This window comes from Achroia grisella, unplaced genomic scaffold (genome assembly GCF_030625045.1).
Source record: "Achroia grisella isolate CSIRO2021 unplaced genomic scaffold, CSIRO_AGI_Agris_v1 utg642, whole genome shotgun sequence".
Lineage (NCBI taxonomy): Eukaryota > Metazoa > Arthropoda > Insecta > Lepidoptera > Pyralidae > Achroia > Achroia grisella.
This window is the reverse complement of record NW_026712979.1, coordinates 4552563-4577514: the sequence shown is the minus strand read 5'-3', so window position 1 is coordinate 4577514 and position 24952 is coordinate 4552563. Positions and strand designations below refer to the sequence as shown.

General features: G+C 31.0%; 1 protein-coding gene across 1 annotated transcript; it reads left to right on the top strand.

Annotated features, from left to right (window-relative positions):
* Positions 1 to 1068: 1068 nt before the first annotated feature.
* On the top strand, positions 1069 to 24253 carry LOC131849391 (uncharacterized). Its single transcript, XM_059199459.1, has 21 exons — positions 1069 to 1255; positions 2991 to 3060; positions 4358 to 4502; positions 7028 to 7225; positions 7556 to 7589; positions 7833 to 7893; positions 9942 to 10089; positions 11691 to 11888; positions 14861 to 14974; positions 15282 to 15481; positions 15810 to 15907; positions 16142 to 16383; positions 17749 to 17928; positions 18177 to 18311; positions 18747 to 18884; positions 19202 to 19502; positions 19759 to 19892; positions 20219 to 20405; positions 21475 to 21614; positions 23050 to 23201; positions 23691 to 24253. The coding sequence occupies exons 1-20, from the start codon at positions 1201 to 1203 to the stop codon at positions 23197 to 23199; spliced, it is 2928 nt and encodes a 975-aa protein (XP_059055442.1). The 5' UTR covers positions 1069 to 1200; the 3' UTR covers positions 23200 to 23201; positions 23691 to 24253.
* The last annotated feature ends 699 nt before the right edge of the window (positions 24254 to 24952 follow it).

The following is a 24952-nucleotide window of genomic DNA, read 5'->3' as shown; positions in this document are numbered from 1 at the left end:
TGATGGAAATTAACAGTTTTTTTTATTTTTATTAGAATGGCAAAAACACGGATGCCCCACCTGAAGAATAATTATAAATATAATACTATAAGAATAGCTAACGGGTATACGTTGGCAGGAGTACCAGTGGACAGGCAGGAGTAAACTACGACAGTTTCAATATAGCTAACCCATTACTTCCATTACTAACAATTCCCTCCCCCTCTTATAACTTTACAACGAAACTGCGTAGTTAACAAGTAATAATTAAGTATTTATGTAGGTACATATAAACTATTATTTTTACTACTTCAGTTATTCTAATTGATACGTACTGCACACAGAAACTACTGCTATCTAGTGGCAAATAGCTATACCAAAACAGTGCCAATATGCTGCCATCTATTATTAGATGGCGAAACTATATTGTAAACAGTCCGTAGAAATGATTTCATTTGAAGTTTCCAACATTATTTCGAATTTAACAAATGCAACGAAACAGTCAAGCTGTCAGTCTCTGTCAGTCTTCAACTTCGAGTTGCGGACTATTGCAACACTTACAGAAGTGTAATAATTTAAGCTATAACCCTTGTTCATACATAAAAATAGAACCGAACTATGTATAAATTCGACTGAAAACACCTGTGTTATAATGCTAAATTAAATATATAATAAATTAAATACAAAACAACAACAGATATTTTTTTCTTTTTTACTGACATACAAAACAAAAACAAAGGAAGACTGCTAGTTTCGTCTGTAGCTTGATCGTTTCACTTAAAATAGTTGCATTGGTTTTGTGTACACATTGTTATTCTGCGACTGTTATCTAAACACACAGATCTTATCAATATTTAATTTAATTTCAAATGTATTTTCAAAAGTGTTAAAAATACAAAGAATGCATAATAGATTAACTATAAATAATGACTTTCTGAGTATTTTATTACGAAAACAAAACACTATAATATCGATGTGAAAATTCGCGGAAATATACTTTGACACTTTTTAGAATTGGCGACATTAATCAGGTCACCTCCAGTTGTCATTTTTGTAACCATTTATGTCATTCCGTCAGTCACTCACAGTGACTACACTCGTTTCATTTATCAATCAATACGCAATAAATTCCAAACGAAGTGAAATTGTCGGGTATTTGTTTAGTCTGATATTCGCGGAGACTGAAGTCGTATTGAGGGAATATTAAAGTGGCCTGTGAAAATGGCAAACACGTTTGCTGTTTGTCTAATTTCTATCGCGCTCTTTTGTTTAACAGGTAAGTGTAACTTTAATATTGTAAACAAATAATTTAATTGTGTCCTTGTATTGTTTTTTTCTATTAAACAGATTTCGCGTACTGGAAACCGTCGGACTCTATTATATTTGCACGTAATCGTTAGCAATCCGAAGCTTCGACACAGTTTTTGTTTTAATGTTGAAATTATTGAATACATAGATGACTAATTTATGCTACTCCACTTTGTCGTGGTCGCACTAACTATTAATTATATGTAAAAAAATCTTGGTAGTTAATCTACATAAGATTTATTGACTTAGAAAAGAACAATGGATTGCTTATTTTTGGATTGTTTGTTTATTTGGCTTTGTGACAATCTGCTTGTTAAGTATAGGGCTAAATGTGTTCATACCTAAAGGAAGCCATACGAAATGGGTATTACAAATCATGTATATTATATTAGAACTTACTTACTTACCTACCCACTGTATGATTTTTATAAAAATGCAGTTAGAAATGACAAATATGTTATAAATGTTCATATGGCACAATTATTATAACTAGTATAAAAGTTGTTTGTTACTTGGTGAGTCACCATAGTGTTAGGTAGCAAATGGTGGCAGTGTACTCACATTACCAGCATATGTAAAACAATAATCATTGATCATATTATTATTATATTATTGACACTATATTTAAATGATATCATTGCTACCAGGTACATTTGTAGCATTTCTTGACAAATGAAAAAGTATTTTTAATAATTTTCAATTACTTAAGTTAAAATAAATATTTGTCAGTATTTGAACAGTACACATTTTTTACATAATTATATTTATTTATATAGCATATGTTAGTCTCATTCACTTACCATTTAGTATTGTAAGTTAGAAATACCACACAAAGAATTGTGAAATTACAAGGGTAAAAGATTATATTACATTAAAATGTAATAAAAGATGTCTATCAAATATATATTAACCTTACAATATGTGGCAAGCCTTACTAAACTAATAATAATAAAAGAAACTAATTCTATTTTCTTATTTTATCCAGTTTTATGTATTTCTAACCCAATTGTGTGAATTGCAATATCCTGTTTAAAATATTTTGATTCTCTGAATGGAAAAATAATATTTCATTAGAATAAAAAAACAACAGGACTTGTTGATATGACTAAGTGTGTTTATATTAACTATGACATATACTGATATTGCCATACTAGAGTCTCATTACAATTGACCTTTCATACATAATCTATATATATTGGTCTCTCTTTCACATTTTAGAGGTATATAAGAGACACAGTATTCATATTGTGCCAGGCAAAATTTATAGATCTATATTATATTCTTCAGTAATTTTTTTATATCTTCATTTATAAAAGTTATAATTTAGATATTATAATGCTAAAAGAAATATTAAGATTGCCTTTATAGAGATTTCAATACGCAATTGGATATTGAGACATCCTAACTAAAGCAACTGTACTTGCATATCTTATTGCATAGGCTTATGTTGTATACCAAGGCGCTAGAAAAACCAATTGTGCTGTTTATGCATCGTTATACATACACATTACTTGTGAATGACATCAAATATTATATTGATTTTGAGTCAGAATACCTAATTACTTAAAATAAAATTCTTTTGTACCAAAAAATGCCATAACTAGAATGTATAAATGTTATAAAAAATATATACATTGTCTGGATATCATGTATCTGATATTTTTTAAAGAAAACAATGTTTTAAGTACAATATCTGTTTCCAGATTTGTCGTTAGCTCGACAAATACCAAAAGAATGTTCAAAAGGACCTGAGTACTGGTGTCAAAGTTTAAGGTAAGATCTATAATTGTGTAAATTACTAATCTCAGAATTACATTAAACTCAGCATCACTAAGATAGCTGTTATTTTGAAAACTTTGTTATATATTACTAACATAATGTAATATATAGAAATAATAGAAACCAGAGGTAGACTTTATGAAGTTGGCTGTAAGGTACCTCGATCTCACCTATTACAACTGCTAAGCTGCTTGCTTTGTAAGCTGTTTTGGTTGTAGGGTGCAGTTAGGCAGTGATATTACAGGATAGGAGGCATAACATCTTAGTGCTCTGCCCACTCGTGTCGCGTGTCACATGAAAGCGTGATGGTCATGGTGCTGTTGATGTATATATGCGATGGTTATCGGTTACAATTAGGTGGGCCGACAACTTGTTTGCCATTCGATTTACATTATTATATAGTATAAAACAAAGTCGCTGTCGCGGTCTGGCCTATATATGCTTAAATCTTTAAAACTACGCAACGGATTTAGAAGCGATTTTTTTAATAGATAGAGTGATTCAAGAGGAGGGTGTATGTGTATAATACATGTATATCCGTGCGAAGCCGGGTTGGGTAGCTAGTTATAAAATAAATCACAGACTTAACATGTAACAGTTCTTTTACTAACCACGCGATGTATCTTCAGCATTGTGTAATGTGTGAGTAATGAGGTAGGTACTTGTCGGATTCATCGAAATTACAGCAAATAGAACAAAGAAAAATTCACCCTGCATAAATGTTATCGATCACGTAATAATAAATCGATATCGTTATTACGAATAAAGAATGAATTACAGGATCCCTTAAAAGGCAATAATGCAAGTTGATTTTTTTTTTTGCGTAATGGAGGGCGGGGGCAATTGCTGCGAATTTATAATTGTCAGTTACTAAGTAAATATAAGATTTTTGTTGCTTGTTTTTAAAATACCTAATTCATTTATTAATTGTTTACATTAAGTACAATAACAATGTCAGATAATAAATGCCGCAGCCAATACAAATTATCATGATAATTAATAATATCACAAATCTATACTCCGCATTTAGCACACGCACTATACAAATCCGCGCTAATTCTATTGCCACACTTATGTTTATTATGTTTGTCTTTAATGGCCAATTAATATTTCTATAAATAAATGATAAGAAATTTTGTGACAAAGCTCAAAGTGCCTCCGTGAGTTACATTGGATACGGTATGAGTACCCAGATGATGAAAACTTGATTGATCAGATTATTACATGCACCGTATATCTCACCCTCAAACTAAAGCTATTATCTGTCTCATTGTGTTCTTTGTTGATACAGTCGTGCGGCAGATTGCGGCGCTGTGGGGCACTGTATAGCTACAGTGTGGGAGACACAGGATGACAATATTCACAGCAATGAAGTGTCGGACAAGTTCATCAAACTTTTCACCGAGCTGAAGGATGTGAAAGATATGATCAATGAGGTATACCTTACAGTTAACGTATTAAAATTAAGATATCCATCGTCAGTTAGTATAAGTATATTAATCCTGTCAAAATAGACCAAAAAAATGATAACTTAGCCAAAATTCGCATAGAGCTGAAAATTGGTATAGACGTTAAATAAACCATTACAAATGAAATGTCAATAATCCCCATCGATCCTACTTCTGCAAATTTTTTTATCCTAGGTCAAAGGTCAAAAATTCAGGTTTTATTCCATTTTTCTCTGAAACCCAAAATATTATCGTCATAATAGGTTAGGCAAAAGTTGTAGGTCATACAATTCCCTACAATTTTTTTTAACGTGGTTTCCCCAGTAGGCATACTCCACGATCTATTGCGATAAAGAAAGTTTGATCAGTATACAGATCGAATCCTATCGAAGGGGATTGGTGACATTTCATTTGTAATGGTTTATTTAACGTCTGTGCCAATTTTCAGCTCTATGCGAATTTTGGCTAAATCAAATGTCTAGTTTGACTGGACTGTAGAGTTGGTTATAGCGTTTTCAATAATTTCTATAAATAATATATATATATATATATTATTTATAGAAATTATTGAAAATATTACATAACCAAATTAAAAGCAAAAACTATTTTATACAATAGATTATCGCCTAAACTACGCACAAAATATATCAAAATTAATACGCTATAATCCGAGAGTCTTCTGTATTTTTAATGTGGTTGATGCAATCATTATTTAAAATGGTTCTCATTATCGACGGAACTCGAACTCGTAATTTCAACCCTGCGTTATCTTTATGCAACTGTAGGATCTATAATTTTTAATATTATTATTACTGTAATAATATTTTTTATTTTTAATTTTAAAATCATTGAAACAAATATAAGCATAATAAATTACTCATTGAACCTTATATAAGCGATATCTCATACATTAACTTTAGTCTGTATAAAAGATTCTTTTTAACGAGTTGCTTACATTACTACGTGCAATATATAGAGCTTGAACAATATAATGATAGTAGATACGTTTCACACTCTAATTGTCCACTACACGATTCATTCCAATATCAGAGCAATAATTAAGAGAAAAGAAAAAATATAGTTCAATTTAAAATATTTAGAATACCTGAATATAATAAGCCAGTAGTCTGGTTATAATGCATATGAATTTTGTATATATTTATATATATTATAACCTGTCCATGAATCTCTGTTAGTATTATGCCTTTAGTATAACACGTCTATTGAACTCGGCTGCATAAAATACTTTAACCCGGAAACTGCAAATAAGGTACATTTATATATATATATATATATATATACACACATACAAGGTGAATTTCCAACATAGTAAATAGTGGTCTAGTTTTCACCATTTATGGGCCTGCATACTCAGTAACATATTAATATGTTGATAATAGGTTGTTTTATGTGTACAGCTGATGTTTTTTAATGTAATTGGTCTAGCAAACAGGCTGATTACAACGTGAAGAAAAGCATATCATTTTCGATGTTTATCATAAAATAATAATATCTCAAGACAATTCACACAGCGGCATTTAGTTCCAAGCTAAGCAGAGTTTATGTTATGGGTACTAAACATATAAATACATTTTTACGTAGAAAACACCCAGATCGATACAGATAATCATAAGTTCTACAGAGTTTAGAACAGATTATTTTGTATAATACACTCAACGGTAATCTACTAATGCCGTAATATTATCTCCTTATGACGAAGTGCCTATTACACTTGGCTGGGTGTTAGACATTTTAACCCCCGCGACCTCTACTCATCCTTGAGAACGTTATTTGCGCATGTGTTTTGAATAATTTGTTTGTGAATCACATGAATATTTTAATATACCGGTAGAGTTTTCAAACAACTTTAAAATATGCTCAATTCTACTATTAATTTTATTATTTTTTGCGTCACATAACAACGCAACGTGAAAACTTTCTTGAACGGAATTTGATAATTAGTGATTCTGTCAGTTATTACGTTTATTTGCCATCCGTTCAAGTAATAATAGAGGTATTTTCCCTAAAATTTTAAGACTCCCATTTTGGGTGTAAACTTTATTTATAATATGAAATATAATCATCATCATTATCATGAATTTTAAATTATCTATAAGTATTTACTAGAAATAAATAAAATAGCAGTTAGATATCATTTATATATCGACTTACGTGCAAAAAAAAGTTAGTATTGGAAACCTATTTAATTAAAATAAAAATACATTTAATGCAATAGTTAAAAATGCGTTTCGCGACTTAAAAATAATTTTGAAATGCAAGAAATATTTTTTTAATTTCCGATGCAAAAAGAGGGTGTTGTAAGTTTGACGTGTATCTGTGTGTTTTTTTGCCAAATTCACCAAGAATTTATCACGATGGTTTCCACGGGGAATGGATCCGCAGATTATATCAGATTTTATATTTATATTTAAATTCTTATTTCAATTTCTGTGACCATCAGTATGTTATACACGCAATGACGCTAGTTTTAATATAAATTATTTTATCACCAGGAATACCTAGGCATTCGGCTAAAATCAGCATGCGAAGATATTCCAAGCTCAGCAATCACGAAGATATGCAAAGAGAACACAGCTTCTTTGGAGAAATATATCATCCATGTTCTTCTATCAGATACCGCTCCTTCGACCATGTGTCGCGTCGTCAGAATGTGTAATAACATGAAGGTCGACAATATATTAGCTTTGAGCGTAAGTAATTCCTGAATACCAGTGTTAGAAATAGAAAATCTGCATTATAAACTAATAATTTATTAAAATAAACGTAAATAAATTTAATATTTACCTTAAAGAAGAACTGAACTTTTTACTGTTAGTAAAAATAGAGAGACGGGCAAAGAAGAAGAGCAATTACAATATATAAAATGGTATCTGCAAGAAGAGAGCTAGCCATGATATGAAATGACAGCTACTTCTAAACTTACTAATAAATTTTACTTTTTTTATTTGACTTAATAACAAAACATAGCGTAATCGACATTTATACCCACAAGATGTTTTATTTGTATTTTTTTTTTTCAGAAAAAGAAGACAACTGAACCTAAGAGGCACACAGGTAAGTGTGATATAGTAAGATATAGTGTTATTACAATTTATAAATGTGTTAATATTATAGTAGTGGGATAATTAGATTAGTGTGGAGTTTAAGATTAGTGTGAATTTTAGCTATTCAAAATCCTAATTTAGCTGTATTTCGTTTGCTGTTTTTCTTTTAAACTCGTTTCTTACTTTGAATATAAGATATATAATAGTAAATGAGTTTGTAGTGTTTTAGTTCATGTATAATGTTTTGTTTCAGATAAATTAGTAGGTAGTTCCCAATGCACCTGGGGACCATCTTACTGGTGTAGCAATTTCAGGTAAGTGATATATTGAACTATGTATTGCGGTGGTTTTTTTATTGGATGATAATGATGTGGTGCTTTCGCCTGCCCTAACGGTATACGCTGATGGGGAACCAGTAACTGATGAGGATGAAGTCAGCCCATCTTGGCGAATTCATTTGGAATTAACTAAATTGTAATTTATTCCTACAATAATTATCAACCTTTGTAATTAATATGAAGGATAGTCAAAATAATGATGTTCGAATTGAAGATGTAATTTGTACACGCATGGACTACTAGTAATAATATTCGGTTACTATTAAACGGATATCGGTTTGGGTGGTGTCTGAAATACAAGTTACAAAAATAAGTTGTTTGGCGGCTGAAATACATAGGTGAGAAATGAAAGGAATATTTATTCCTTAAAAATGTGGTAATAAGTGGTTTTTAAGGTCTATTAGTTTCACACATTTTGTCATTTCTGACATGCAACAGATAAAACAAATGTTAATTTTGATTGTTCTTATAATTATGAGACTGACTGAACCCACGCAGACGGTTTTTTTTTACAAAAATACCTTGGTTTAATATAATTCCATTTATAAGAAGTTACAGCGTGCAATAATTGGATTAAATGACGCATGCTACATGATGCACAAATACTCTTAATCATCGATACAATGAACTCAACAGTGTTCCTTAATTTTAATTCGATAGGATGCGGGATAATATATATCCGGTTGGATGTACAATACCGACTAAATGTGTTGAGAAAATTGACGCATTGTACAAAGAAGCGAGTTTTTTTTTTCGAACAAAATTCTCCATTCTTTTTCTATTATGACGAATTTAATTATATATTTAGAGGATTTATTACCATTCTTCTGTAATATAAAATGAAGTGTAAATTACAGTTGAAGCAGTTATTGTCATTTTAAGTTCATTATAAATACCCATAAGTCAACGAGACAATTGGTTTAAACAACTTTTATAAGTAGATGTCTATATAATAAAGCCGGCTGTGTCAACATTTTGTCAGCCCCAACGCAAATCGTTTACAATAATGTTTATGTAGGACGCACTTGGTCACGGAAACAGTTTCAATTACAAGATATTGTTGTGTCAATACGACTGTACCGTAAAAGATTCAATTTTGCTTACTAATAATGTTTGTGTCGAGAAATTGTGCAAGTACTTCGTCATCAAGTCAATCAAATCAATCAATCATCGTGCATATTTGTTACTTAATCATTGTTAAATCTATTTTCCGAGGTACTCTTTGTAAAAGTATGCATTTTAATCACCAAGCAGCTCACTTTGAATGCCGTGTTTCGCTTGAAGAATGAGATAAGGAAGTGAATTTACAGGATATGCAAGCATAACTCCTTGGTCTTCTGAAATAGTAACGCATGACTGGCATAACACGACCTCCGTGCTGCTGTTAATAGGCCGTCAGCAAATTTCATTAAAAAAATAAGGTGTCCGTCAGCTAATTACATAAAAAAGTTGTAACGGACGATCCTAAGTTTATAATTTTTCATTCTTATCCTTACTTAATAAAGAAGCAATATATCTAGCATACTAGCATACCTACATGGAATGATTATTCGTCTGTTACAGGGACGTAACGTATGAAACAACAGAAATCCGCCTTATTTAATTATTTGAATCGAGTTAATCTTGTACATACTCGTTTTATCTACACTATATAAGAGTACCTATAATTTTCAGATTTTGTTAGTGGAGGATAAACTCTGAACTACAGTGGTTTAATATTTGAAAGCTACATTATTTCATATGAATAAATATATATACCTATACTCGTACATTATTCAATCTATATAGATACAGGACGGGATTTTAGATTTCTGAACAAATTAAATTGAAATCTTAAGATTCAAAAATAACCAAAACAATTAGCCGATTGAATATTACTTGATGGATATCCATCCAGGTTTAGCATTCTCATTCCAGCTAAAACCAATTACTATGTTGTCCTGAAGACATATAAAACTTAGACAATTAATTAGCATTATAATTTGTAGTTGGTTAAATATAAAATTAATACTTTTTGCACACAGTACTGGCCGTGAATGCAAAGCTACTCATCACTGCGTCACAAAGGTGTGGTCCAAGATGACTTTCCCTGAAGATAATGACAGCATCTGCAAGATCTGCACAGACATGGTGCAACAGGCCCGCGATCAGCTATTGAGCAATGAAACACAGGTTATTATTCTATTATTTCTACTTAATTTTGCTCGTACAATAGTAATAGTGATTACTGGGTACAAACAGAGTATACAAACACGATTTTACTCAAAAACCTATTCTTCGTCCTTATATTGTGTTAAAGTGGTTAAATTTAAGTTATTCTGTATTTTTTCTAAAATTTGTTCAATTACTAAAAAAGAAAAATACCTAGCTGACTACTTTAAGTGATTTTAAGAATATCTATACAAATAATAAGAATGAGTTTTTTTATATACTTGTAGTTTACTATTATTCTACCAGAAGTAATGAAATCGACAATTGTCGCTTTATAAAACTAGATAATATTACTGCGTTACTGTGTTAGTGATGTTGTCTACATTTTTGTTACTTTGTTATTAATAAACAATACTTTGTAATTAGAAGTCCGAACCACTAACCGCAGGATTCTGACTCATATAAGTGATAAGCTAATATAGTTTCAATATTTGTTCCATTTAAAATAAATTATTTAATTACTTAGTTTTACATTGTACTTGTCGAGAATTATAGACGCTTTGTACTATTATAAAAATTAATATTCTAGTCACCAAACTAACTATATAAGATTTGATATAAACATAAGTATGCAGAAACTATTGTAGAGAAAAGAATACGTATTCTTTTCTCTACAATAGTTTCTGCATATTATATATATATTATGATAATTGTATATTTACATATTTCAGTAAAATAATTACATAGCATTATTAAAACAAAATAATTGTCGATCACGAGTTTAGGAATAGGATTTTATTGCATTAATAAGCTTTCTGGGGTTCTTATTCAGATTGTTTTTAAAATTTTTACACATTTGTAAAGTTTTTATAAAACCGAACAATTCCCTCCACAAATGCAATTTACAAACATGAAATATCTGTAACGTTCATGAACATCCTATCCTCCCATTTGAATCTTCTTAGATAGTGCGCAGCAATTAATTAACTTTCTAAAATCAAGTACTGTAGTTTATCAGTGGGGGCAAACAGCCTGGATCTCACGAAATCACCTTGCAGTGAGCCCTGAGTCATTGACCGATAACCCTTAATGAGGCGACTCGGATTACTTTGTTAACGAATTCTGGGTCGTTCGGGAGATAAGTTTGTAATAATAACAAGAAATATTTCTAATTAATTGTACATTTATTTTTTTACAAACGATCTAATTCTAAAATAAAAAATAAATAAATGCATTCTCTTACGCTGTTCTTGATTTATCTAGTTTTCATGACTGTTTACACCACCACATGGTGTACCGTCCACCTCAAGGAAACAGTCATAGTCTCCTCCGAGAATTCCTTAGTAATCTGACTTCATCATCATTCTATCATCCATTACAAAATATATTAAAAGGATATATTTATTACTTGTTTCTTATTGGTAAATCGTTTGTGTTATCAGAGTAAAATAGGCGTGTCATTTTATTTTTGATAGACAATAAACAATGGCTAGGTCACCAGTGCTACTACATTTACGTCATTAACAAGCCCAATATATTGCTTGTTATTAGTTTAATCAAGTTATTTTGCTTTATGTATTTACAGTAATGCCAAATAAGCAAATTGTTATATTTCTTTCCAGGAGGAACTGAAAGAAGTATTCGAAGGTTCTTGCAAGCTGATACCCATCAAAATTGTAGCGAAGGAGTGCATCAAGTTGGCGGATAACTTCGTGCCTGAGTTAGTGGAGACCCTCTCCTCACAGATGAACCCTCAAGCAGTCTGCTCGGTCGCCGGACTTTGTAACAACGCGAAAATCGATCATCTGCTGGAGAGATACGTATGTATTTTTTATTTACTCTTCTGTACAACTGCACATGTCTGATGACATATTTTGTTGTAGGGACATATTAATAGTTTAATACTATTAATATGTCCCGGTATTCTATTTCTGTAAAAAAGTAAAATTCAATTTTACTTGTTTTTATTTTTTCAAGTAATGAAATGAGTACTGTTATATTATAATTTATCACTATTGGTATTTATCGCTTACAAACAATAAGCTAAGATTAATTACCAATTATAGTTTTAATTGTATGTATATGAGAGCCTTATCACCATAAATCAGTGTAATACGATTTGTTACCGACAAATCAAACAACAGTTTCTAGTTGTTGTTGCAATGTAATTGTGATTTATTCTTTATTATTTACATACTGTACATATCATTGAGTGTGTATCGTTGATTCGTATATCTCTAGTTATTATAGACTTGTAATTGTAGTTAATGTAGCCAATTATAATTAACACTAGCTGTTCCCGCGATTTCGTCCGCGTGGAATTATACTTTTTTTTTTTAAATAAAAGTAGCCAAAGTTACTCCTTATTAAATCAGCTACCTGGCAAAAAAAGACCCGTTATAATTGGTCCAGCCATTTCAAAGATTAGCCGGAACAAATAGACAGACCGACAAAAATTGTAAAAAGTGTTTTTTTGGTGTATGTACTGTATTTATATTTATATGCATGTAGTAAAAAACGGTTGTTTCAATATTACAAACAGACACTCCAATTTTATTTATATGTATAAGTAATATACTGATGAAAGAGTCTAAATGACGATTCTTTTTATTTTTATTGTACTGTTTTATCAATGGTTTTACCTAATTAAAATCCCCTATATTTACTTCCTCTTTGACAACTAACATTAAACACTGAGTTGTTTTATCAGAATCCGGTCAGCCATTAAGTAGTGATTATGCACAATAAATCAAGTTTAATGCTCATGAAATAGGACGCATAATGTTATTATTTTAATAATCGCTTCGCTGTTCGAGTTGTACAAGGCTATAATAACCCTTATGCATTGGCTAAGATTCCTGTATATATGATTGAAACTCCTTCTGTGTCAGGCACTTATCTATACATATAAATAAAATTGGAGTGTCTGTTTGTAATATTGAAATAACCGTTTTTTACTACATGCATATGAAACGGTACATATACCAAAATAATATTTTTTATAATTTTTGTCTGTCTGTCTGTCGGTCTGTTTGTTCCGGCTAATCTCTGAAATGGCTGGACCGATTTTGTCGGGACTTTTTTGGCAGGTAGCTGATGTAATAAGGAGTAACTTAGGCTACTTTTATTTTAGAAAAATAAAGTCAATTTCTACGCGGACGAAGTCGCGGGAACGGCTAGTATATAATAGAAAGGTTCAATAAAATATAATATAAAAACACATAAAGCCGGGGCGAGTGATAGTATAATTATAAAATAATTATAATACAAAATCAAAACCGCTGTTTTAAATTAAGTCGCTGAGATTGATTAAAACCCTGTTTTATTTACCGCGTATCACTAACGGCAATAAATAATGCACAAGCATTTACTCGCGTATTTTTCCGTGTTAATATACAAGTATGAATAACAATGCAATGAGTTTTTCAAATTTATCCGAATTACTACTTATATAATTTTCAACTAAAGTTTAGACTAATTTTGATTACTAAAAGCCGCATAGTTTTATAGTATTAATCAGGTCGACATCCACACGCTTCGTTTGAATACCATCGTTGTAATATCCTCCTGTATTTGCTGTCGGACTAAATCTGATTTCATACTCACACATAAAACAATAAAAATAAATAACCATTGTTGTGACTGTAATATCGTTAATCGAATGTAGTGGATTATAAGATATTATTTTATTTATAATTTACATTAAATTAGGCATAAAGTTAAGTACTATATATACGACTTGTCTTCGTTATCAATAGACAGACACAAAAAAAAAAATATTTTTTGTGTCTGTTTGTATAATATTAGAACGCTGATTACTGATAACACGAATGCTACATTAATAATTATGATAAGTTAATATTGGTATCAACTTCATTATTTCTGTACATTGTGGTTGTTAGTGTCATGTATTATGTACCTACTTGAGACTATTATGTTTTGTTCAATAAAAAGCAAATTTTATATATGTACTACAAAGCAGTAGGTTTCTAACATTTTCTAAAACTAGAAAATGTGGGTTTCGATTAGAAATTTTTACTAATATATGACTTTTATCCTAATACAACAAATAAGTATAGTATACGCATAGCCTTGTTTAAGTTTATTCCCCAAAAATGTAATTTTAAAATTTTGCGATATGTAGCAATTTTCGCTATGTTCTCTATGATTGTTGACTTTCCCGATCACTGTTACACATAATTTAGTTTTTACTTTAACAGCATTTTACCTCATTAACAGTAAAACGCGATAACCACATATATACGCGCTGACCCCTCTAGTGTCACGCCACTTTAATGACATTATTATTTTTAGAAGCAAACAATAGATTCGGTCTAAAGGTTGTCACAAATGGTGCAGACACTTAGGTAGTATTTTATATAAAACGATTTGCTCATTAAAACCTATGATATCTACAGATAATCTCGGATATCAGATGGCATCTGATGATACAGATTGTTTAAATATCAGTGGCATGGGCGTCTTATTATTTGTCTGTTGATGTATATATGAGATGGTTACCACTTACCATCACATAGGCCCCCAGCTTGTTAGCTATTCCAATCACAAACATCATATGTATTTTTCAAATGCAGTCTCTAATATACAGATGAAGCAGTAATGCGCTGTCAGGTAGGCTAAAAGCGCGAATCTATACGTCTTTGTATCGAGTTTAAAAAGCCCTTGAGCGTGATTACAAACGTAAAATTAAATTTCGTATCTTTAGCACTACAGTACATAGTATAAAATTATTTGTATTGATATATTTTCTAATTGTTATTGATATTTACAGAATACACAAAAGGATCAACGCGTGGACTGCTACAACTGCCAAACTACAGCAAGCGTGTTAAGAAAGCGTTTCGACGACACCACCTATGAAGATTTCCTTGTTGGTCTATTGCAGGTGAGTTAATTACATTCGATCTTATTGTCCATAGATAAGAATAAATAAATAATCACACTCCAATTAAAATAAAATTTAAATGTTTATAGACTATAATAGTAAGTAAGTTGGTATTGGTCCTGGTGTTTTCTATGTATGTCGTGTCAAATTGACTATGTCAGTTGCTTAGTGTCTATATAGTGCAAGGTCTGCTAATTTGGGACCAGTTGGCGTTGTGAGAAGATCCTAGATACTTGAGGTACTTAAAATTGGAAATAGTTAAAACTTGATCAAGTCATTGAAAATACCTATACAATTATTCATACAGGCATGTCGCAGAATGGATTCTCTATCAGATTCGTGCTCGATGCTAGTCTTCAAGTACTACGAGGACATCATAAAAGCCGTGAAAGCAGATCTAACTCCTCAGAGTGTGTGCCACATGAGCGGACAATGCACATACAAATTTCACACTCATGACGATTTCGTGTTCCCGGAACTGGTTGTTGGTGAAGTGAAGGCTACAAAGTAAGTCAATTATAATAATAACAATATACCTTCGCATCTCTTGATTTATAAGAGGTAGACAGTCAAATTATCAAGTACAATTGTTAATTGTCAACATCGCGTTGAACGCAATACAAGTCATGCATACATTTCGTTGGTATTATTTAAATCTAAAATGACTGGGGGCGAGCCTGGCTTGGCCATTATCTCTCTGGATATAAATATAAATTACCCCTATTTTTTTACATATTCTTATAATAATTATATACAATAGGATGGATGTTAGTAATAATTAAGTGATAGTATTATTTAGTAGATAGGCGACGTATATTATTGTTTTTTTTTTCAGTGATGTTCCCTGCGAATTTTGCGAACAAGTTATCACCCATCTCCGAGATGTGATTGTTGCAAACACAACCGAAACTGAATTCTACAGGGTTATAACTGGTTAGTCTTAATAATAATCTTTTGTACTTAAAGAAAAGTCGCGTAACAACGTTTCTTCGGGATAAAATAATAAAATTATGATTTTTACTGTTTTTATTTAATGTAGTCAATTATTAAACGTTAAAAACAACCAATAAAATAATATATTCCGTAAAGAATCCGACAAGTCAATCTCAACGGATTATTACAGTTGAATATTTTTTCTCTTTAACTTCAATGCTATTGGTTTTTCAGGCCTCTGCAAGCAGACTGGTAAATTTAAGGATGAATGTCTTCATTTAGCTGATGAATACTACCCCGTTCTGTACAAGTACTTAGTGTCGGAATTACAGCCCGATAAAGTTTGCACCCTTATGGGCATTTGTGGAAAGCGCATCGATGAGCCCATATCACCGTTGTTGCCTCAAGAGATCGCCATCAAAGCTGACAAATTAATTGGAGGTGACGAAGCCAACAGTTACAGAGTCAATGAAAAGGTAATTATATTTATTGTATATAATTATAGAATTTTTTAAAGTTTTTTGTTTAAATCTGGAAACTGATTAACATCTGCTCATAGTTCTAGAACTGATTAGAGATAGAAATTAAGTAATTACGAAAATGATAAATGAAGATAAAACGTTTTGGCTCTAGATATGCGTATTCTTTATTGCTATAAATTGATACATATACCATTAAATAAAAATAATTAAGTGAATAGTCATCAATCACCTTAAAAATAAATCTGTAAATCTAAAAGTAACAGTAGATCAGTAGACCGCGTCACGATGAGAAGTGATTGAAATGAAAAAAAAATGAAGTTTTTTTTTAATATTTGATCTGTTTAATGTTAATTCCATTTCGTACAGGATTGGTTTATAATTGATATTGAATTTAAATTATAAATTGAACCGAGTTTAAATATTTTATAAAGAATATGCAAATAATAATAGTAGATAATAAATAAATAAATAATAATTAAAACTGAATCTTGCAATTATATATTTAAATAATAACTTTGGTAGTGAACATAGAAGGAAAATACAATGTCTTTAAATATAATACATGCTGATGCATGTGATTATCAAGTTGTATTATTTTGCTATTGCATAATTATGTTTACTGCTGTAAGTATTTAATATATGATTAATTATTTTTGAGAACGATAATACATTAATAGAATAAATTTGTGGTTAAATATAAGACTATTATAACTACTATTCTATTCTGGCGCCATCAAATTATGTGGTAGTACGTATAGGTAATTCATAACTTACCTTCTTTCTATAGTATCTAACAAAACAAATGTCTCTAAAGAAATCGCTGAAAGTTGTAGTCATCTGCTCATATTTTAATGTATTATTAAATTTAGCCTATTACTCGAAATTCCTAGTCATCTGGAGCTCTTTTAAAATAAAAACAGAATTGTTGTTAAACAATTCTGTTTTTATTATTTAATTGGTCATTTTACCACCAAGATGAACTTGGTACAAGCAATTTAGGTATTGGTAAGGTACCTTTGTCTAACGCTAAACAGCTTGTTTTGTAGCTGTGTTCCATGAGAGACGGTGAGTTGTAGCAGAAAAATACAGGACACTGCTTAGTCCTTAGGTATGGCAACGTTAGTTGACGACAGAATATGTACTGTGACCTCTAATCATGAACTAATTCTTGTTAAATAAAATAATTAGTTTAGATTTTGGGCATTACAGCCTAGACATAAAGCTGAGTGGTAACCAATCGGTCGCAGCTGTACATATTTGTTAAATAATTAATTATGAAACTATGTTTATAATAATATGTTTACTATGATTTTCTTTTGTATGCGCAAAATAAATATATATTTATTTATTTCTTTCTAGATTGGTCGAGTGCCGGTAGATAAACAAGTCCACGTTCGTATCATGGGCCAGGAGTCCGACATCGCCCCGCTGCCTATAGAACGCATGTTCATACAACAGCCACAAGGCAAAGCGGCCTGCTCATTCTGCCAGTACTTCCTGCATTACATCCAAGTGGAACTTAGCGATACTAGAACTGAGGTGATTATTATAATATACATTATAACGGGATATTAAAATAATTGCAAGCCCCCTGAGCATAGGTAAACAATAACCAGAATTATTCTCCCAGCGTCGAGATATCTGCTCCTTTCCTTAATTCATAATCATATATTGTTTGTTTTATGTGTGCAATAGTAAACAACAGAAAATCTTTAAAATGGTATTGAAGTTAACAGATGATTTTAATTGCATCTCTAGCATATAACAATTCGTAAATATTGTTCCAGGATGCTATCAGAGATGCTGTAGAAAAAGCGTGCGACCGCCTGCCAAATACAGTAGAAGGAGAATGCAAACAATTCGTGACACAATACGGACCTGCAGTTATTGCTCTGCTCGTTCAAGAGATTGATCCCGCTAGTGTAAGTACCATATTAGTACTGACAGTTGTGTACACATATTTTGGATTAGTTCGTTTATTTTTTTTATAGGTATTGGTTTATCTCTAATATGCATTTTGTATGTATACAAAACTTTTACTGTCTACCCCAATAATGTGACGTGTTGTGTATGTGACAATGTCGCAAGTACTTCTATAAAAATACTTGTCTAAACATATTGTTAATTAATGCACGACGAAAGTGTGGAAAGCTGCATAATTAAGAAAATATGTATGAGCCATTCCGGCTTTTCAAATATTGATTCTAGATATGGTCTTATATTTAATTTCCTTTTATTGTAACTCCTATATATGTTTAAACAACAAACGATAAAAACTTTATGCACTTATCATACATCTTCTACCTATAAACTTAACATATTTTTTACTATTATTGTTATTGTAACTTGTGTTGCAGGTGTGCCCGGCCATGGGTCTATGTCCACAAACCCAGAAAGTTCGCCACGTCTCTATTAATTCTGATAAATCCAACTGCCCACTCTGTCTGTTCGCTGTGGAACAACTTGAAACTATGCTCAAGAGTAACCACACTGAGGTATTGTATAAATTCATGACACATAAACAAATTTCTCTAAAGTTTATTAAAAAATAAGTTTACAACAAAAATTCGTGTGGAAATTACGACTCATTCTTCGTCATATATACATATTATTTCCAATCTACATTATTTTGTAGTTCGTATTGATTCGAAATCATTATATGTCAATTATGACTTAGCAAGAAACTGTTCGTTCAGAACAATAACAGCCAAGTTTCTTGCTCAATCTTCTTGACTGAATCTTCCAATTCTTCTTCGATAAAATGTTAAACAAAAGATTTTTTTGTATACTATTTTATATAAATTGTTTCCAGGCCAATATCCGTCATGCACTAGACAACCTTTGCACACATCTCTCTAAGAAATTCCAAACACAATGCACCGACTTTGTTGACACATACGCAGATCAGTTGGTCGAAATGTTGGTCGCCAACATGAGCCCACAGGAAGTATGCGTATTCCTAAAACTGTGCACCGACCAGGTCAGTGATCCGCTACAGATTACCAAGCAATCCGTCGACTATTACCACGAGAAGCCTCACAAAATGGCCGACCGGAATAACTTCAGAAAGAAGTCGTTACTGCCAAAACATATGTTGGAGAACAGTGATATCGGTAAGTTAAAATTAATTAATATATATACACCATTGTATTAACACATGGTTCTGAGTTGGCATATGTGATGTTACAACAAAATATCTTATCCATTTTTTTTGCTATTTGAGTTTGTTAACAGAGAATCTTTTGTTCTCTTCTGTCGCCTGGTGCATATGCCCGCCTTCAATGGTTATGAATACTCTTTGTTATAAAAAGTCGTATATAAATTATTATATGATAGTCATAATTTAACATACATTATTTTAATGAACAGAAACCAACGAAATCCCAGATAACACTGTGAATGGCCAGCCGAAAGTGTCCGGAACATCACAGAAGGGGCTTTGTGTCATATGTGAATTTGTCTTGAAAGAGATTGAAGATGAAATCAAGGATAAACACAACGAGGTACGTATTTAAAAAAACTAAGTAAATCAATGTTATTTAAAATTGTAGAAAATGTTTTTTTCATCTAGATGAGTGTCCCGCCATTTAAGCTTGTAATTTTTTTTATCACTGGGTAAGGGGATTGTTAGCAATGTACACGTGGTTCCCCCTGGAAACCACCGTGATAAATTTATTGTCACGATGATCTAACTGACCAGACATGAGGTCTGGTCAGTTAGATCATCGTGGCAAAGTGGCTCGCCGTTAGCACCGTTCCATTACCACTCACAAGAAATTACTACATAATACATATTCAATAGATACTTTAATTTATTATGTATTTCTAGGATGAAATCAAAAATATTGTTCTCGGCATTTGCAATCGTCTTCCAAAATCGGTGCGCAGCGAATGCGATAACTTTGTGGAGAAGTATGCAGATCTGGTCATCAGCTTACTGGAACAGAAATTGGACCCCACACTCGTCTGCCAGGAACTGAAACTCTGCAGTCCCACCGGTATCAACGCTGTTAAGGGTATTAAAATGCTTTGTAATATAATGCTATTTTTTTATGTACTAAAAGGGCAAGCAAGCTGACGGCCCACCTGATGGTAAGCGATGGAAGCGATTATACTATCGTCCAACATTTACGAAGTTTCAATCAAATTCTAGAGACCTCAAATCTATTTAATAGTAGTTTACACATAAATGAGCTCTATTTCTTTGATTTGCTTGTTTTAATATCATAATTTAAAACTTATTTAGTATTTTTACTTCCAAATTAGATAAATTTATCATTTACATATATACAATGTAATGGAAAAGTTATAACGAGTAGCCCAAATCTAGTGAAATTGAAATTGAACACCTAGTCAATTTGTATTGTATTATATTATATTTGTATATAAAAATAACAATCTAAATATACTATTTTCTATTAAATCAAACATGTGATAGCGCAGTTATTAAAAATTTAAAAAAATATAATTTGATCCAAATCTGTTCAGCTTCATAAATAACTGACACTGAATTGAATAAATCCAGTCTTTATTAATTAATGCTAAAGAAATTATTATAAGATATGTAATAAATATACTTAGCTATATTTTATAAGCTCTCTCAGCTGGAGGAGGCCTATGCCAAAAGGCACACCGAGTTGCGGGACATTCTGTAAACAGCAAATGTACCCCAACTTTCGGAAAAAGGGCTATTATTATTATTATTATATTTTATAATAATAATGACTATATGTTGTATTCTATTATGCCTTTATTTTGTTTATACTTATTTTTAATGTACATGTATACATGAACAGCATCACGGACTTAGCTTTACACTGTCTCTATATATTATATCTAGCCTCTTAACATATATAACTAATCATATATTACCATTCCCTAGAACCAAGATGCCTCTTCACCTTGTAATGTCACTGTCTAATTTCACCCATCAAACGAGTCATATTTTACAAAGGATGCCGCTGAAATAGCTGATAAATACTTAGACTTTGTACATAGCCTCTTACCTAACGTAACGTCGTCAATAAAAAGCCTTTTACCTCGATAATGTTGTCAATAAATCTAACATGTTACTTTCTCCTACAGAGGAAATCCTAGACTGCGCTGTCTGTGAAGTAGTTGTGATGGCAGTCAACAAAGTGCTCAGTAACGACAAAGTTGATCACGATATTCTACATGTCGTTGAGAAGTCTTGCAACCTACTGCCTGCAAAATATTACGCTAGAGTAAGTTGATCAAACATTGTGACATTGTTTTCATATTTGGTGTGTATTTGGAAATATCGCACGCTTAATACTAACCTACAATAACTCAAAAATCCACTTAAAGTTAAAAGGATTTAAGTCTATTAGTATTAAGCCTGATATTATTTAGCGGCTCTTTCTTACTGAAATAATGTATTCAGCACTATGCAACACTTACGTTTTACTTACGCCATCAAACCTTTTCGTATCGTTTTACATTCAAATTAGTAAGGTATGTTTTTTTATTTCTTTTGCTTCTTTCGTATTGAAATATTTATTTATCTTATTACTATATGTATAAACTTATAAGCTTATTTTATATAAAAAAATATTGTATGAAATGATAGCTACAATGTCGTAACGCTTTCGTATTATTTTTAAATTACATTATTAATTACGTTTTGATTTCTGTTTTTATCAGAAAATACTTTATTGTTATTTATTCTAAAGACTATAAAAAAATATATGAATTTTGATTGTTGACTTACAGAGATCATTGTTGAATAAGATTGGAACTTTGATGTAATATCATTTATCCTATATTAAGTAAAGCTTTCATATACTAGAAACAACACCTTTTTTGATATTTCGTTTTAAAATAAATAAGTATCATTTTCCACAATTTAAAAAACACCAATCTCACCTAATAATTAAAAAAAGATATAGAATATTACTATATCTTTTTCTAATTAATAATATTAAATTATTATATAATATTCTTTGCATGTATATATTAAAAGCAATTAACGCTTTTTTGCTATGATTTGCTCTCTATAACTTTATAGCATAGCATCGCTCGACGGATATTAAAGATACCATAAAATACCAATTAAACTTTAAATCCAGAAGGTTTTATGCTTTTGTTTGTTGATATTTAAAAACATATTTAAGTAAAGCTATAATTATACTATATATGTACCACTATCATTTGCCTATAAGAGCTAAGTCAAGTTCTGTCTTGAAGCTTCCTGGCAATACTATTTCAATAAATATAGTTGCGAGTAATAAAATGGGCTAGTCTGCTTGAAATTTAATCCACAATTTTAATTAAATGACGATAACATGTTACTACATGTTATTGAAGTAGTATAGAAAAATAATTTGGTGACCGATGTTAGTAAATCTTAATTTGCCATTATACATTGGTAAAAGTAAATGGACCTCTCAAAGATTTAAATAATTTTTTTATCGTTAGATCAGATCATACTTTTCTTTTTTGTCCATACTTTCTAGATATCTTCACACCTTATATCTTATGAAGTAGGTAGAGATACTGTCTTATAAGGATTCACAGTGATATATCTCAACTGTGAATTTGCTTTAGAATTCATAAAAATTATATACTATGCCATTTTATTGCACGCAAATATAATTCGTCATTAATGATTGTGCTTAACTTTTGCCGTAAATTGCGCAGTGTCACACTATGATGGAGATATACGGTGACAGTGTGATTCACCTCATTGAAGAGTTCGGCACTAAGGGTGTCTGTCAGAAGATCGGCATTTGTAGCCAGACCAATATCGCCTACGTGCAGATGTACAAGGAAAAGGGAGATAAACATTAACTGTGAGTATTCAACATATAACAATCAAAATTCAAGAAACATAGGGTTTTTGTATGAATGATGATGGAATGGTGCATCCGCCACCAAGGTACCAGTGAAGGATGTGGAATGGTGCATCCGTCTCAGCTAACAGTATACGCAAGGCACCAGTGAAGGAAAATAAGATGAGCATGAAGTCAGGTCAGTTAGCTCATCGAGGAAAATTCATCAGGGATTTACCAGGGTGGTTTCTAGCGTGATCAACCAATGTACTCTGTCTAGTCTACCTTCAGACCTTTGGTTTAGAGCTAGTAGGTCACGTGCATTAACATGGATTCTTATTGCATGTGTTACTTTAGGAAATTTCAATTTCTTACATTTTAGTACAATCAACAACAACCTACTAACATTTGTAGTGCTAGGAAATAATCGTTGTATTTTTAGTATATAAGATAAATATACAAATTTTACAAATATGACTATGTAATATATCTATATATTTTTAATTCCAGAATTACATCCTTGGGGTACTGTCAGCACCATACTAGATATTATAATATTCATTTTAATTATATTTTTAACTATTTACCAAATCTCTTTAGTATGTAAGTTTGATTTCATAAATAATTATGTACGCATATTGACTGTTTTATATCAAAATAATAACTTGTTAATTAAGCACTAAAGTAGATAGTAGCTCAGGCTTTATATCTACTGTAACGAGTTTTTGTGCTATAAAAGAAATATTATGTAAAACTTATTCTAAAAAGAGGCTTACTAATAAGTCGCGTATTTTTATAAAGTAGAAACAATTATTGAAAAATGTTGTTAAGAGTACTTATGTTGTTTATAATAAATAGTCACCAAAACCTTGATATCAGGATCGAAGATTTTGTGTACGTATCCAAACGTCTGTACGTATAGTAAATATACAATAATGCTAATTAACTGAAATGTAGATCTTTCTTTTGCATGTAAATCCATAGTTAACACACGCTAGCCTGTGATAACTTGATTTGTAAAATGTTTCTATAAATAAAGTTGGGAAAATTAAACAGTGTTTCATTTATGTTTCAAATAAATTATACATTTTCATCTATTTCAGACCATATCCCTGACCAGAGATTATGTAATTTGCACATATCAAAATTAAAAAGTATTAGGCGCACTACATTAAATCTTTTTACATATTGATCACATTCTTGTAATGTGTAAATAATATTACAGCCATGGTTTTATTTTAAAAAAATTGTTGAATAGTGCTTAAATTACGTTTATTTGAATAAATGATTTTCTATTCTATTCTATTGGTCGAAATTCAGGAATTACGGTCCACATAAATATCTATCATGAGTTTAATAAATACAACAATTGATTATTAATTTGTTTACAATTAATTTAATCATTTCATTAGCAGTTAAGCATTATTAGAGCCCGTATTTTTATACATAACATAGCATTGATTGCTGTGGTATGTATAAAAATACGTTGTTAGCTGTTCCAATACTTTTTGTACTGTATACACGCACATCATTGCATCGTACAGATAGATGACTGCCATGCACATTATTAAAGCTAATTAGGAATCTAGTTAACTGTATAAAAATGTGGGAAAATATCCATTATAACTATTAAGTTAACAAATAACAAAAATCCCACTATATATATATATACAATTATTTAATAATAAAAAGTGATAAAATGTCATCCACATCATTCTGTAGTAATTATAGGATGATTATCTACTAATATATTCTGTGTCATTTGATACATT